The sequence below is a fragment of the Hippichthys cyanospilos genome, chromosome 5 (genome assembly GCF_059441005.1).
Source record: "Hippichthys cyanospilos isolate Australia breed blue-spotted pipefish chromosome 5, RoL_Hcya_1.0, whole genome shotgun sequence".
In the NCBI taxonomy this organism is placed as follows: domain Eukaryota; kingdom Metazoa; phylum Chordata; class Actinopteri; order Syngnathiformes; family Syngnathidae; genus Hippichthys; species Hippichthys cyanospilos.
This window is the reverse complement of record NC_142373.1, coordinates 14,408,169-14,422,311: the sequence shown is the minus strand read 5'-3', so window position 1 is coordinate 14,422,311 and position 14,143 is coordinate 14,408,169. Positions and strand designations below refer to the sequence as shown.

At 41.1% G+C, this 14,143-nt stretch overlaps 1 protein-coding gene across 2 annotated transcripts in view; it reads right to left on the bottom strand.

Annotated features, from left to right (window-relative positions):
* Window positions 1–14,143, bottom strand: part of col18a1a (collagen type XVIII alpha 1 chain a) — a 59,060-nt gene that overhangs the window by 4,823 nt on the left and 40,094 nt on the right. For both annotated transcript variants that reach the window (XM_088415635.1, XM_088415634.1), the window contains 32 exons: window positions 12,723–13,264; window positions 11,241–11,324; window positions 10,689–10,760; window positions 7,978–8,056; window positions 7,640–7,767; window positions 7,007–7,033; window positions 6,711–6,917; window positions 6,604–6,630; window positions 6,428–6,490; window positions 6,263–6,340; window positions 6,136–6,186; window positions 5,508–5,627; window positions 4,820–4,882; window positions 4,665–4,709; window positions 4,445–4,576; window positions 4,000–4,071; window positions 3,639–3,665; window positions 3,203–3,301; window positions 2,966–3,001; window positions 2,410–2,499; window positions 2,291–2,323; window positions 2,148–2,183; window positions 2,004–2,063; window positions 1,845–1,922; window positions 1,745–1,780; window positions 1,579–1,632; window positions 1,412–1,477; window positions 1,036–1,101; window positions 918–948; window positions 399–443; window positions 250–284; window positions 33–161 (listed from right to left, as the gene is read on the bottom strand). In XM_088415635.1, the coding sequence (XP_088271761.1) occupies window positions 33–161; window positions 250–284; window positions 399–443; window positions 918–948; window positions 1,036–1,101; window positions 1,412–1,477; window positions 1,579–1,632; window positions 1,745–1,780; window positions 1,845–1,922; window positions 2,004–2,063; window positions 2,148–2,183; window positions 2,291–2,323; window positions 2,410–2,499; window positions 2,966–3,001; window positions 3,203–3,301; window positions 3,639–3,665; window positions 4,000–4,071; window positions 4,445–4,576; window positions 4,665–4,709; window positions 4,820–4,882; window positions 5,508–5,627; window positions 6,136–6,186; window positions 6,263–6,340; window positions 6,428–6,490; window positions 6,604–6,630; window positions 6,711–6,917; window positions 7,007–7,033; window positions 7,640–7,767; window positions 7,978–8,056; window positions 10,689–10,760; window positions 11,241–11,324; window positions 12,723–13,264 (2,711 nt within the window). The remainder of the gene's footprint in view (window positions 1–32; window positions 162–249; window positions 285–398; window positions 444–917; window positions 949–1,035; window positions 1,102–1,411; window positions 1,478–1,578; window positions 1,633–1,744; window positions 1,781–1,844; window positions 1,923–2,003; window positions 2,064–2,147; window positions 2,184–2,290; window positions 2,324–2,409; window positions 2,500–2,965; window positions 3,002–3,202; window positions 3,302–3,638; window positions 3,666–3,999; window positions 4,072–4,444; window positions 4,577–4,664; window positions 4,710–4,819; window positions 4,883–5,507; window positions 5,628–6,135; window positions 6,187–6,262; window positions 6,341–6,427; window positions 6,491–6,603; window positions 6,631–6,710; window positions 6,918–7,006; window positions 7,034–7,639; window positions 7,768–7,977; window positions 8,057–10,688; window positions 10,761–11,240; window positions 11,325–12,722; window positions 13,265–14,143) is intronic.

Sequence of the window (14,143 nt, the reverse complement as noted above, 5' to 3'; positions counted from 1 at the left end):
AGTACATGAACAAGATTTATTCTCCAACTCACTGGTAAACCCGGTTTGCCAGGAGGTCCTTGTGGGCCAAGAGGTCCTCCATATCGAGGGTCGTAATATCCAGCAGGCTCACCCTTTTCTCCCTTGACTCCCGGCTCTCCCTGCTCTCCCTTCAGCTCATTCTGTTAACAAAAAAGTGGTCATGATTCTAGCATGGTCATTATGACCTTTAGTTGATATGAAACTAGTGGCTTAATATTCAAATCTCACCTTAAATACACGGATATCAAAATTGGAGCTTGTTCCTGCAAGTAAACAAACATTTTTGTAAACATACAGTATAATCAACCGTAGCAGCAGCCATCAAGACTGTATAATGTTATCTTGATTTGAAAAAAAAAAAAAAATCAAGGATTTACCGGGAAGGCCTGGGAGGCCACGTTCACCCTTTTCTCCTTTAATTGCTGTAGTAAAACATGATATACACATCACAGCATGAGACAATATCCTGCAGGTAAGTGCTGTTGCCAATGCTAGTTCCCGTCATGACATATTTTGCGTTTTATCGGCTCATTTGTCAAATCTAGTAGGTCTTGATGGATTAATCTTGCGAAAACGGAGCTCCCACCTCCACGGGTATGTTATAGGCAAGAAGCAGAAATGAAGGATGTTTTTGTCTCGAGAAACTTTAAACGCTTAATTTTTTGACAGAATCGTTTCCTTTTTAATGAGAGAACATGTTCATTTTCAACTTCCATCATATAATATCTTACAAGAGTGACCATAAAAGTAGAAGATATCTGCCTGTTTCTGAAAATGTGCCTGCGAGCAACTGGCTTAAAATTTGTGGCATCAAATCCAGGCTAAAACAATTTTCCTAAACTGGGCGTCATGTCAAGGCAGCTGACAACCGTATCTGGTCAAGAGAGAGTTCATACCTGGATAGTTTCTGGAGGTATCGTCGTAGCGCTGTTAAGAACAAAATCCAACAAAACATTTCCTTCAGGCAGCCATCTTAGCCAGTTTATTATAGCTTCAAATACTTTGATAACTCACATTGAAGCGATCAAAGGGTCCCGCGGGTCCTGGTGGACCTGGTGGCCCTGGTGGGCCTGGAACTCCCTGATGAAAAAAGAAAAATGAGACTGATACATTATATGTAAACACTTGTGACTCAGCTATTATTATTATATCAGAGAACAATTGGTGCTTCAACTGTGCCGTTGTTACACACTACTTAATTTACCAGGAAACATTCAAATAGGGGGGTGTACTGGCACTTATATTTTCTCACTTAAAGCACCGAGAGCAGCCAAAGTATACACAAAAAATAAGATGTATTGAATGAATTAGTGCAAAATCTAAAATGGCTCATATTGTGCAGGATGTCGCGCAGAGCAAAGTTGATGAAATGGCTTTAACAGTGACTTACTGGGTATCCAAAGCCGGAGCCTGGCTCTCCTTTCTCGCCCTTGTATCCATTTACACCGGGCCGACCCTAACACAACACAAATGTCCTTTTGAGACTGTATTCGATCGCGTAACATCATCAGCTGTGTACAGTTGGCTTTTGGAATGAAACAAACGAAATGTACTCACAGGTCTCCCAGGCATTCCAATTTCACCCTTGATTCCACCAGGTCCAACTTGTCCCTACGTGGGGAGAGGAACCTCCTTAGTAATGACATATTGCTATAATGTCTTTTGTTTATATTTGAGCACTAATACAACACTAAATAAAAAGGAAGGTATAAAACGTGCTTACAGGTGGTCCCATAGGTCCAGGAAGGCCTCGATCTCCCTAAATGCATAGTAACACGTAAAAAAGCAACACAAAATTGACAGAGTGACATGTTAATGCTCACTTTGAATCCGGTTAGCCCGGCTGAAAAGATTGGACCCCCATCAGGGCCAATGACAAGACCCGGCTCGCCTTTCTCGCCCTGCAGAGAGAATAGAATGGCTAAGAGCTCCACAAGCAAAGGCCACACAAGGCTAAACACAGCATTAAGCTTTGACCGAACCTTGATGCCATAACCTGGAGGGCCGGGGTCTCCCGTATCACCCTTTGGACCCATAGGACCCTGACAGGAACATTACAAGATTACATTTCCAATTTCTTGTCAGCCATCAAATATGAACTGTTAGTAATCACTGAAGGGGCTTACAGGGAATCCAGCTCTACCTGGCACACCAGGTCCTCCCTTTAAAAAAAATAAATAAATAAAGTGAGATATCCCCTGCACTGGTCATCAGCTAGTCTCTACAAATTACCATTCACGGCTGAGAATGTTTTAGTTGGAATACACACCTGAGGTCCAGCATTGCCAACAACACTATCAAACTGTGAAGGCGTAAGAAGAAAATAAACAAGAAATGCATGAGAATTTCTGGTAATTATGGCACTATCATTTGAAGAAATTGCCATACATTGTCAGACGGTTGGTAGATAATTTGTCCGGGTGGTCCAGGTGGGCCTGGTGATCCGGGGACGCCAATTCCATCACGGCCTGGATCACCCTTCAAACAAAAGAGAGTTTTGCTAAAAAGATAAGGGTCATTTGACCAAAACAAACCATGAACTAGCTTGTATATATTGTATATGTAATTTGTTTTCCACATTATTCATTTTTTATGCAAAGTGTTGGGTTGGTCCCTTTTCATCCCAATTTGGGTATTTTGGGTGAATATGAGTTGGGTTACTTTTCTGGTCATATACTCTGAACCCAATAGGTTGGTTCAAATGATGAAAATGTGTTGGTTTGTACTGTGAAAATCTACCCAAAATGTTAGTTTAGTTTTAATCAAAACAGCCCCAAAAATGTTTGTCCTTAGGTTATTCCATCCTATTTGCGTTCAATTAGACTCAAGTGTTTTTTGGAGTACAATACAAGGCATTCAATGTACCAGTACAAACAAAACATACAATTTGTAGTTAACATTCGTCAGAAACAATTTAATATAAAATAATTGGAAATGATATTACCCTCTCTCCTCTATCACCTCTGTCACCCTTTGCTCCCTGTAACATTCAAGAAATCAGACAAGATGTCAAAAAAAACTCAACTCAACTCAAGTCTACAACTAAGCTCAAAAGTAAGCAGAGCTGCAATGGTAGCACGGATCACATTAGCTAAATGTTAGCATGTACACATTCGAAATCATATATTTTGCATCACGTGCATGCGGGTGCTAGTACGAGAGCAATAAAAGGATTGAAGACCTGAACTCCAGGAAAGCCGTCCAATCCTGGTTGGCCGTCTCTTCCTTCAGGGCCTTCGCTACCCTTCTGACCTGCGAGGCCAGGCAAGCCTGGTTTACCCTGCGTTGATGAAGGCATGTAAAATCAACATATTAGAATGCCTTTATTGTTATTGTACAGCAGGAATACGAAGAAACTGGTAAAAAATTTTTAGAATAGAATAGAATGCCTAATTTTCATTGTGCAGCAGGTAAATAATGACATTTGGTGGGTAGATATGATTAGTACATAAACACAAAAAAAAAAACATACATAGAATAGAATCACTACTGTTGCATGTTGACAGAACAGGTACAAAGGCAGCAATGCAAAAGTTTGCCACCTTGGAAAAAGGATACCACGTGGACAGTATAAATGAGAATCAAACAATTACAGCAGAAAGTGCTCGGTTACTTACTGGAAGTCCAGGCAGACCGGGTGGACCCTAAAAGCACACATTTTAGTGAATTCAAAATGTTATTATGTGTCGCATTCATATTGGCAAATTGCCATGAAATAAGGGTGAGCGGCATCTTCGTTGTTTCATAAAGGGATCATTTGGATCATATGTTTTTTTTAACCTTAAAATTGTTCAACTTGAGTGACAATCTAACGAGAGGGTTAAAGATCTTGACCACAATCAGTCAGCTGTTCTTTACAGTCGCCATGGCTATTTCAATCAATCTTAGAAAAATCTTGCATTCAACATTTTGAGGACCTGGCATTAAAAAGTGGATCCTACTTTAGATATTTTATTTAAAATGCAACACATGACTAACCTGCCTTCCTTCAGGTCCTCTGACACCAGGAAGGCCATTGGAGAAAGTTCCACCAGATCCCTCCATGTCATCCTTCAAACAACCACAAAACATTCTCACTTTCTTCCTAGGACATAGAGCAAAGTGTAATCCCATCTGATCCATTTACCGGAGCGGTAGTGATGGTAAAACGAAGCATCAAGAAGTGCTTGTGATTTTTTTTTTTTGCTCCTCTAGATGGCACTCTTGGTTTAAAGATCAAGTGGAAATTGAATGCATTTCCAATTACGCTAGGCTTTATCTTTAAACCAAGAACACCATCTAGAATAATATATATATAAAAAAGTGCTTCATGAGGTTCTATTTTCACTGAATTTATACTTAAAGAGTTCATGAAAAACAAATTGTAATGGTATGAATGAGATGATGCCATCCAAACAATTCAAATTGTTTGGTGAGAACTTACAAATCCGACACGGTATGTCGGTCCTGGAGGCCCGGGGGGTCCAGGTGGGCCTGCCGGTCCCATTGGTCCGGGTAAACCAGCCAATCCAGGCTCTCCCGTTGGGCCACGTATACCAGTGTCTCCTCGAACTCCCTGTTGAATCGAGAAAAATCATGCGATTTAAAATATCCAACAAGCAACGTGAAAACAATCGGAACGATTTAGAAATTAAAATTTTCACCTTCTGTCCAATGGGTCCCGGAGGACCAAGCACACCAGAGTCACCCTGGGAAAAAAACAAATATATCCAGAAATAATGTTCATAGTCTGTGTGTTGGATATTTAACTCCATACATGGATTATAAGAATTAAACACGTGAAAAGGTAGGAAATGACCTTTTCTCCTTTTGGGCCATGGGGCCCCGGAATCCCATCCACACCTGGTAAACCAGCCAAGCCCTGCGGGCGAGAGTTTCAGGTCATGGGTTGATCGTCACCGCCATTTACGAAGTATCGAACCTCTTTCACTCTTTACCCTAGTCTGGTATGTGCGTTTTGACATTAGTGGACGCTGAATGTGTTCCTGTTGTACTGTAAGTCTACATGTGTTGCTGCACTGTTTGTAGAAAAAATGTGCTACACACAGCAGTGACTCTCAAAAGACAGTATGAGTCCTTTGAGGAGCATGTAGGACTTTAACAGAGATTTTCCAGGGAGCTGCAAGTGTAATTTCAAGCCTTTTAATACAGTCTCCTTTTCAAATTAATTGGACCATGAAGTAACTTAGCGCTAGTGAGTTACAATGATTATGTCTTTATTTTATTAAGGTTTATGCAGATTCATAGTCGTTGGTGAAGTAATTTTTCAAAAGATGAGCCAAAAAAAAAATCATGATGATATTCCATGATCTATTTTCTGGAGTTGCTGGTTGAAATACACATTGGAAATTGCACTACAAATTCCATATACAAGTTGTAAAGTTTAATAAATCAGACTTGTTGTTTTCGAAATGTATAAGTAATGTATAAGTAATCAGGCACTGTGTTTAGGTTAAGGTTCATGCAAGCTATACGTTGGCACTTACAGGTTGACCAGGTGCCCCATCTTGTCCCGGTGGTCCGACCGCTCCTGAACTCGACGCCGCATCTGTAGCAAGACCAGGTAGACCAGGTGGGCCTGGTGGACCCGGTGGCCCAGGCAGTCCCTAAGACCAACAGAAACATGAAATCCATTTCAAAGACGGACAGTAAAGTATGCTAAAAGAAAAGAAAATATTCACCATGGTCCAATTTTGGGTGTTATTAAACTGCTAGTTAAAATGTTATTATATAAAGACAAACTCTAGTAAAATGGAAATTATTTCATTCCCACTCGATCTCTAAACTAAAAGTGAGCAAAAAATATCATTAGTGCCTGATGAGGCTTCATTTTTCCATCAGGAGTCATGTTTACGTGGGTTTCTGCATTCATCAGCAAAACTGGTTCCAATGTTTTTAATATCTTTACAGGATCAATACATTTTTCTTTTCAAATTGGGAGCAAATTAAATGGAGCATATAGCGACGTATTGTTCAAATGTGTTATGACAAAATTTTCTGGCCGATGAGGCAGAAATGAAACAAATGATGTAGCATGATCCATGTTCATATTGTTCTTATTTTGTTTAATAAGTCCCTTTACATACTGTGTTATGCTGGCATGACAGCACTCACCCGAAGTGATTCCAGATCAGGAAAGCCTGAGGCCTCCATGTCCACATAAGTCTGAAAAACGCACAGTCAACATTTACGTCCAATCAACGATCACTTTCACCAGATCACGAACACCAGAGTGACTCACAGATCTGCTTCCTGGTCCTGGAGGTCCGGGAGGACCTGGTGGTCCCCTGGGACCAGGCTGACCATCGCCACGGTCTCCCTGTGTGGATCACTGCTCGTTAAATTGGCGTTCTAAAGACAATGTTAATATTTCCGGCTTTATTCCCACTTTATGGGTTCATCTAACCTTCTCTCCTTTCAATCCAGGTTCGCCGGGGGTCCCTGGAAAGCCTGGGGGTCCATCCACACCCTGAATTGGAAATGTCATCATTGTATTGCAGTATTGAAAGTTGAAGTGTGGAGTCAATCCATGCAAAATCAAAATGCAAAAATATACAGTAAAAGCAGTGGAAAACAACTCACCCTTTTCCCATCTTCACCGGGATCACCCTGTACAATTACACAAAGCTGTCATTGTTATACATGCCACGTATCAGTTGGCCTGATAAAAAAACTGACAGCGCACTAACCGGTTCTCCATCCTCTCCAGGCGGTCCCTGAGCACCAGAGGCACCCGGCGGACCGGGTGGTCCTCGAGCGCCAGGGACGCAGGAGGTATCGGAACCCTCTTTGCAAATGGAAACCTCCGACGCCAGTCCTGGAGATCCAGGGGGTCCCGGGGGGCCTGGTGGGCCGGGTTCTCCCTTCTTTCCCTGGTAGCCAAAGCCTGCATTGCCCTAGACATTAAATCATCAATAGTTGTACAAGTTAGGATTTCAAACCAGGCCGATAACAAAATAAAGTGTTGTCTGGAGATTCATGTCACCTTTGCTCCTTTTTCTCCAGGTTCTCCCTGAAATATGAAAAAAAAAATGTTATGCATACATTTGAGTAAATATCCTGAATAATACATGCTATCAATGCATTTTTTCAAAATGCATCACAAAGTAAAGGGATAGTTCGCTTATCCTCACTAGGGCATTAAAAAAGAAAAAAAAAAACATTTCCACTTTCTGTAGACTCAATGTAACATCACATGTGGTCAAGGTTCAGATAGCAACCAATCACGGCTCACCTGTTGATCATGTGACATTCACAAGCAGAACAGTGATTGAACATTCAGCTCATGACACCATTTTTAGTGAACAGTCAGTGAAAAAATGTGTTTTTAAAATTATTAAATTAACATGAAATACAACATAGTCCTCCAATTACAGTAATTACAGACCTTTTTTTTTTCCATTATTGGAAATGACTATATTGGAATACTCCATTCAAATATTTCATCCTTAATTCAATAGAACACTTTTTAAAAACATGTAACCATTTTTGTTAGAGCTTACCACGAGTAGAAAGTAGTTTTAAAGAAAGAAAGAAATACATTTGACTAGTATATGGGACAAAAACCAGCAACTTCTGGCCTCTAGGGCAGCGATAGAGATGATTGAGAAATCCACACCTTGATGCCTCGAACTCCGCCCCGTGAGCTGACCGCTGAGCTGTAACCGGCCTCTCCTTTTGGACCGGCTACACCGCGCTCCCCTTTCTCTCCTCGCTCCCCTTTCTCACCTTTGACCCCAGATGACCCTGCAGGCACAATAACATTCAGATCAAAAAGGGTGGTGTATGGTGACATTCAAATGTGGTAAAAATTCTGGTTAAGGGTTGACATGGTGCAATAAGCATAATGTCCGCTAGATGGAAACATTTGCCACCAAATGAGCACGGAATGAGCTTCAAAGGGCTTTTCATTTGGGGTTCAGGAAATTGTGATGTTTGAGGAAGTAAGAATTTCACCTGTGTGTCTCACAGGCAACGTCTCTTCTTGCCTTGCCACCGGTGGCTGCTGAATGGGCCTCAAAGATGGTGGAGACGTCTGGTGGGAACATCAACACAAGAGCAGTCCGTCAATCCTCAAAATTTCCTGGTTTGATTCTCTGTCTTCATCAGCTTCCTGTGACATTAAACTATCTTCAACTGATGACATTTTAGCTCACTGAGAGCAGGAAGTCATGGAGCCTCAAAGACCCCCAATTGCTACACACACACACGCAGCTCATTCTTCACTGAAGACAAACCTCGATTGTCACCTCAGAAGAATGTAAAAGTGTGTGCAGCCCAAGGGGGCAAAACGAATCCCCGCTTGATAATTAACCAGTTGACTTCTTTCCTTGGAGACTCCCCCCACTGTGTTGCATAGCGACAGCCGCGCTAAAAATTCCAACCCACAATTATTTACTCTTTCACTTGACACAATTAATAAGACGATAAGCAACCCATTCATGCATTTGTCATAACGGGGGGCCTGAGATGTGCTGATTGATTTGAACTGCATGAACTCCCAAGTTTCAAAGCACATTGTCTGTTTCCTTGGTGAATGTATGGATGGTGAAGATTAGTGATACACTCATACTTTTTTTAGGCCGTTACCGTATTGATTATTAGTAGACAAAGAGGCTAATAAGAGTTATTTGGAGCCAATGTTCATTTTGAAGTTTTCCACAGTAAACTAAGTTCTTGTTTGTTTCAATTTCAAGAAAATTTCAAAGTCGCAGCTTGTTCAGCAGAATCTACTGGAAAGTTAACTGTGGAGATGTTTGATGTAATTTCTTGATTCCGGTACCAGTACAATCAGTTCTAGAATAATCAATATCAACCTGGTCAATAATTGCTATATCCCAAATGTGGATATTGTTGTACGAACAGATTTGATGACTTTTTTTTTCCATATTTTGCCTGTTTTGAAGGAAAATGAGTCATCACCTCCATAATGACAACATGGACATTACATGATGTGAGGAGGACATTGTCAAAGATGTCATGAGCAAGTCAGGCTCCTGACAAAGTCCTGTACAGCAAAATGGAAAGTTTCACTCAACCAGCCCCTCCAATTTGTATTTGCCCTGACATGTACGGACTGGATGCAAACAGAGTTAAAAAAAAAAAAAAAAGTAGGCAGACATTCGGTAGCAGCTGTCGTCTTTACCGTTCTGATGACGAAGCGAATAAAGACGGAAAAGCCACAGGGCATCAATGCACAATCGTTAATATCCAGACATGAAGATTACTGGTGGCATGCAAGCTCCGCCCACTGTGGAATGGAATTTAAAAAATGTAAATTTACGAATTGAAAACTGTGGGCTCCGTAAGACGGACTCGCATACAACATGAAAGTTCTGTGGATAACGAGCACTTCTTGGTGGTCATATGGTTTTTTCTTACTAAAATGGTGAAGTACTTACTTGTTCAGGGTCACTGTCTCACAATTAAAAATTTCCTGTTTTTCGGGTCACCCTTTATTAGTGTTATGCTTTGTATGGAGTTGCTGGGTCAAAAAAAAAATCTGGGTTTCTTGGACAATGTTTAAAAATAAAAATCTTGAAATCGGATAAGTCTTTGCTCACGAACTTTTGTCATTATATTAAAGTGAGTTTTTGCCTACATGTTGACAGCAAACGAATAGCGAATAACGATCAACGGTCAATCGATAAAGCAGTTCTCAAAGTCAAAATCATGAGCGGAATCGACATCTGTTTTCTTTAGAGAAGGGGTCTCCAAACCCAGTCCTCAAGGGCCAATATCCTGCATGTTTTCCAGGTTTCTTCCCCGACACACCTGATTGGAATGATTAGCTCATCAGCAAGCTCAGCAGAAGACCGTTAACGATGCTGATCATTTGAATCAGGTGTGGCAGGGTAAGAAATCTGGGAAACATGTAGGACGGCGGCCCCCGAGGACCAGGTATGGACACCCCTGCTGTAGAGTGTGTGCACACACTTCGGTTGAGTGGTGGTGGGGGCGTAACTTGGAGGATTTGCTACTTATCTTTCCAGGGTGGGAAGACATGAGTGGGTGTTTGTGGAACCAGATTGTGTGACAATGTGATCAGAACATAAAGCAGGGGCAGAAGGGTGGCTGAATAAAGATCGAATGATAGCCTGTCATATTACAAAAAAAAAAAAAAAAAAAACAGCATGCGGAGTCCCAGTTTTTTTCTCAGAATTCATGGTATTCCTTATTTATATTATTAATGTCCTGGCAACAGCTGTTTCACTTTTTTCTCTCATCCAAATTTATATGTAGTGCACCTGTAGTGTAAGCAAATTCTGACTCAAAATGTTTACATTTCGAATCGGCAAAAGTCCGAAAACAAACACGCATCTTTCTTCAAATTGCACAAAATATACTTTAAATTCATCACTGATCTATCTGCAAGCTTCTCTGGGGACATCATTGGAAAAAGTTTAATCAGATGTAGAAATTATAAACACAAAAACATAACATAAAACACATGATAAAACACTGGAAAAGACTGACGCCAGCCAACTAAATACAAGGCACTAACGAGGTACACCTGGGAAAAGCAATTGGCTGGAGCGAGACGATTGTAGAAAATAAGTAAGTAGAAAATAAAATACAAACCATATTGCATATCGACGCTCAATACTCGTTTTAGGTATTAGTTCTGCTCACGCCTTTTTTCACATCAAAAGAAAATTGGTCCTTACCGTCCATTTGTGTTTTTCCACGGCGGGTTTTAATGGTCTGCTTTCCACGTGGCCACTTCCCTCTCCTGAGGCCTGACAAAAACACACGCAAAAAAACAAACAAACATATTTTACTTACATATTTTTTTTATGGTCGAGGTTATTGTTTATTGATGCTACCATGGAAAGTGCTTCTAAACGTGCGCTATCAGACAGCGCGCTGCAATGACACGCACCGACTCGTCCGGAGAGAGTTTGGAAAGGAAAACAGCTGTGAGCGAGGTGATAGTTTGCAATGAAAGGCACATCCTGTAATCGCAAGCCTGTCATTTCTACGCGGAATGTCATTTCCCTACAGTCTAATACAAACAACGTGTGAAGCAATTGGGTAGACCAATGATACTCAACTTTGATTTTTTTTAATGTGGATCGGTGCGCATCAATATCAAAAAATGGTATTGAGTAGATGGGAGCGGTACTAGCCGATACTGCTCTCTTTGAACATGTTTGTAATTATAAACAAGAAATTACAAACTGGGAAACTAGAAAATTGCGGCGTGAATGAATCTTCACCATGTCTGAGTCATCGTCGTCTTCTTCGCAGTGCCTCTCAGCCGCGCGGGGGTCTCCCACCACCCTCAGCTCGCTGATCACACCCTGGAAAGAAGAAGTAAGGTTATGATGATTGATGATCAATCTAAGTGACATGGGTCAGAATGACCCACAAGACCCACACATATTACTGCTATTCCAGTCAATAAAAAAGGAAGATTTGTTAGAGAGTATTATTACAGAACAAAAAGTGAATTATTTTCCAAAAATATGTCTCTCAAAGTAAACTCAAGTGCTTTTGAAAGAAGATAAATAATGTACACACTGAGCAAGGATTTTAAAAATCGCTTTAAGTGCTTTGGGTCCAACGGGAAACATTCTTTATTACTTTGGATTTGTTAGATAGTACAAGCAGTTTTTTTTTTTTAATTTACAGTATCTTCCCTCCTTCAAGATTTAGTCTTTTAATAGACCTTTTTTTATGAAGACAGACAGACTAAACAAAACAAAACATGCAAAACGGCAATGAATCCACCAGGAATTGTGACGTGAGGTAAATTCGCTGTTCATTTATTGCTCACATTTGACTTTAACTTGTCAGCGGAATGAACTTGAAGTGAACTAGCTGGAAGCAGACCTTCGAGCAATGCTAAGTCCTTAACAAGTGAATTTGAGCAGATGGCAGGGTCAAACCAGGTAATGTTATCATATGCCCACGCTGAGGACCTTCAGTTACTGGCAGACAACATTGGGGAGCCTGCTCAGCTGATTTGATCATTTGGTCAATGATATCAAATGAGTTATTCACCTGCCATGTCTCGCATGCATGATTATGGACATCAACCAGCATCAGAGCTGCTTGTTTTTCATCAGTAAAGAAAAAAGAAGAAACATATCTATTGATTTTGATCATTGATTATTTGTCAATTAATCATTGCACTACTAATGTATAATCAGTTTTAACAAAATCATAGTTTGTGCATACCTTGCTTGAATGTCACAATTAAGTAGCTAGTAATTATTATAACCAAGGTTTTGTAAGCTATCCATCCCCGCCATTTTAGAAAAATCTCAATTTCCAAACTTAGCTAATTTTCAAATAGCTAATTCTTAAAATGCACACTTCCACTTGAGATACAAAGTTTTTTCCATGACCGTGCCCGTAACTCAAAACAACTGTAAACTCACCTTTGACCGTCTGTCAGCCACGGCCACGTCCTCCAGTCAGCTACGCTCACTTACTTAAGGCTTTGTTGAAGACTCACTCATTGTCAAGATTGTTTGACTATCAGCCATGCATGACAGGGCAACACTAAATCCAATGAACCCCCTTCTACTTTCTGAATCTGAGCACAAGTTCGGCCATAGCATTTCTTTGCCTGTCCCTATGGCTGTTAGGGATTCTGCTACAACAATAATAAAGTCTTACTTTCCCAATACGCTCAGTAAATTGTGGATGAAGACAATAATGAAGAGCGGAAGTGCCTATTTTCTTATACCTACCAGGAACTTGGTGGGATCTGAGCCTCCGGCCTGGCCAACAAAGACTCCAGCACCAGCTTCCAGCGCCATCTCGTCAGGGGACCTTTCCATGCGCTGCACTTGAGGATCTATGTCACAGTTCAGGTAGAACATGACCTTGTCGTCCTTTACCGCGATGGCGAAACGAGTCCAGGCGTCCCTCAAGGAGGGTACGAGGAATCTGGCGGCCTCGAATGACGTGTCCGAGTCGGGCTCCGTGTAGTACAAGATGACGTTCTGTTTTCCGGCCTGCACGGGTGACAGTTTGACACCCACGTACATGATCTGCTGCGTGGCGTCTGTGATTGAGAAGATCACGCCGCCCTTATCGGATGTGGGTTTCAAGTTGAAAATGAGGGAAAAGTCCCGGTAGAATGGGCTTGGCAGATGGGCGCGGGCCAATTGGCCCGTGTTGGCATCGGGGCCAAACATGTAGCCGGGGATGCTGTCCGGCCCGTAAACTCGTGTGATCTCATCTGGAGGAGGGTCCCCAATCAGCTGTAGCAGGGAGATGCCGCTTTCTTCTGAAAGCGAAAAGAAAAAAACAGAAGGTCAAAATTTGCGAAACGCACTGGGCATGCTAAAAGGGAGGGCAGCATGGCAGGGTAAAATGTTAGAAGGTTTTTTTTTTTCTTTTTTTGTCTTGTCATGTGTGTCTGATAGCGGTATAGTACGTTAGATCCTCAAAGTATTTTCAGACTCAACAAAATATGGACACAAAAACACAATCAGGTTCTTGTCACTTCAAAACGAAGGAAGACCTTTGTTATGACAGAGGGGACGCATAGTCCCCTATTAGCTGGGATAAAACTAGCATCTACTGACTGCAAATCTTGCAAACTCAGCTCAACAAATTCATAGAGGCAACCTTAGCTATAATACTTTGCAAATCAAATATTAACGTGGTACAACAGTGACTCTACTCTTGAGTTATTCCCAGATGACAAAGCTTCCTACCCTGTCTCAAAGGTAGAGCCCAAAAACCTTGCTGAGGAAACCAATTTTATCTGTAATCTTGTTCTTCATAGCAGACTGGTTACTGGCTACCGTTTTAACCAAAGATCAAGTTGAGCATTTGATTTCAAACACAATCAAAACTATTTTAGCAGAGACCTCAAACATGTTTGAGGATGTACTTGACAGGTTCAAGATTCCAAAAATATGGACAGGCTTCTTCCAGGCTTCAGTGAGGAGTTGCAGTAAAACCTTTATTTTACACTATAACTTTAATATTTGAACTTTTCAACCCATTCAAACCCACAAAGAGAAGACCGTCTTATGGAAGCCAGGCTTAGAAAATTCTGTGCTTTTATCTGACATCCACAGTCCATTTTTGCGAAAACACATTGCTTCCAGACTAAAGTAAATAAGTCCCCTGATTTGGTGCAACATCTACTGAATGA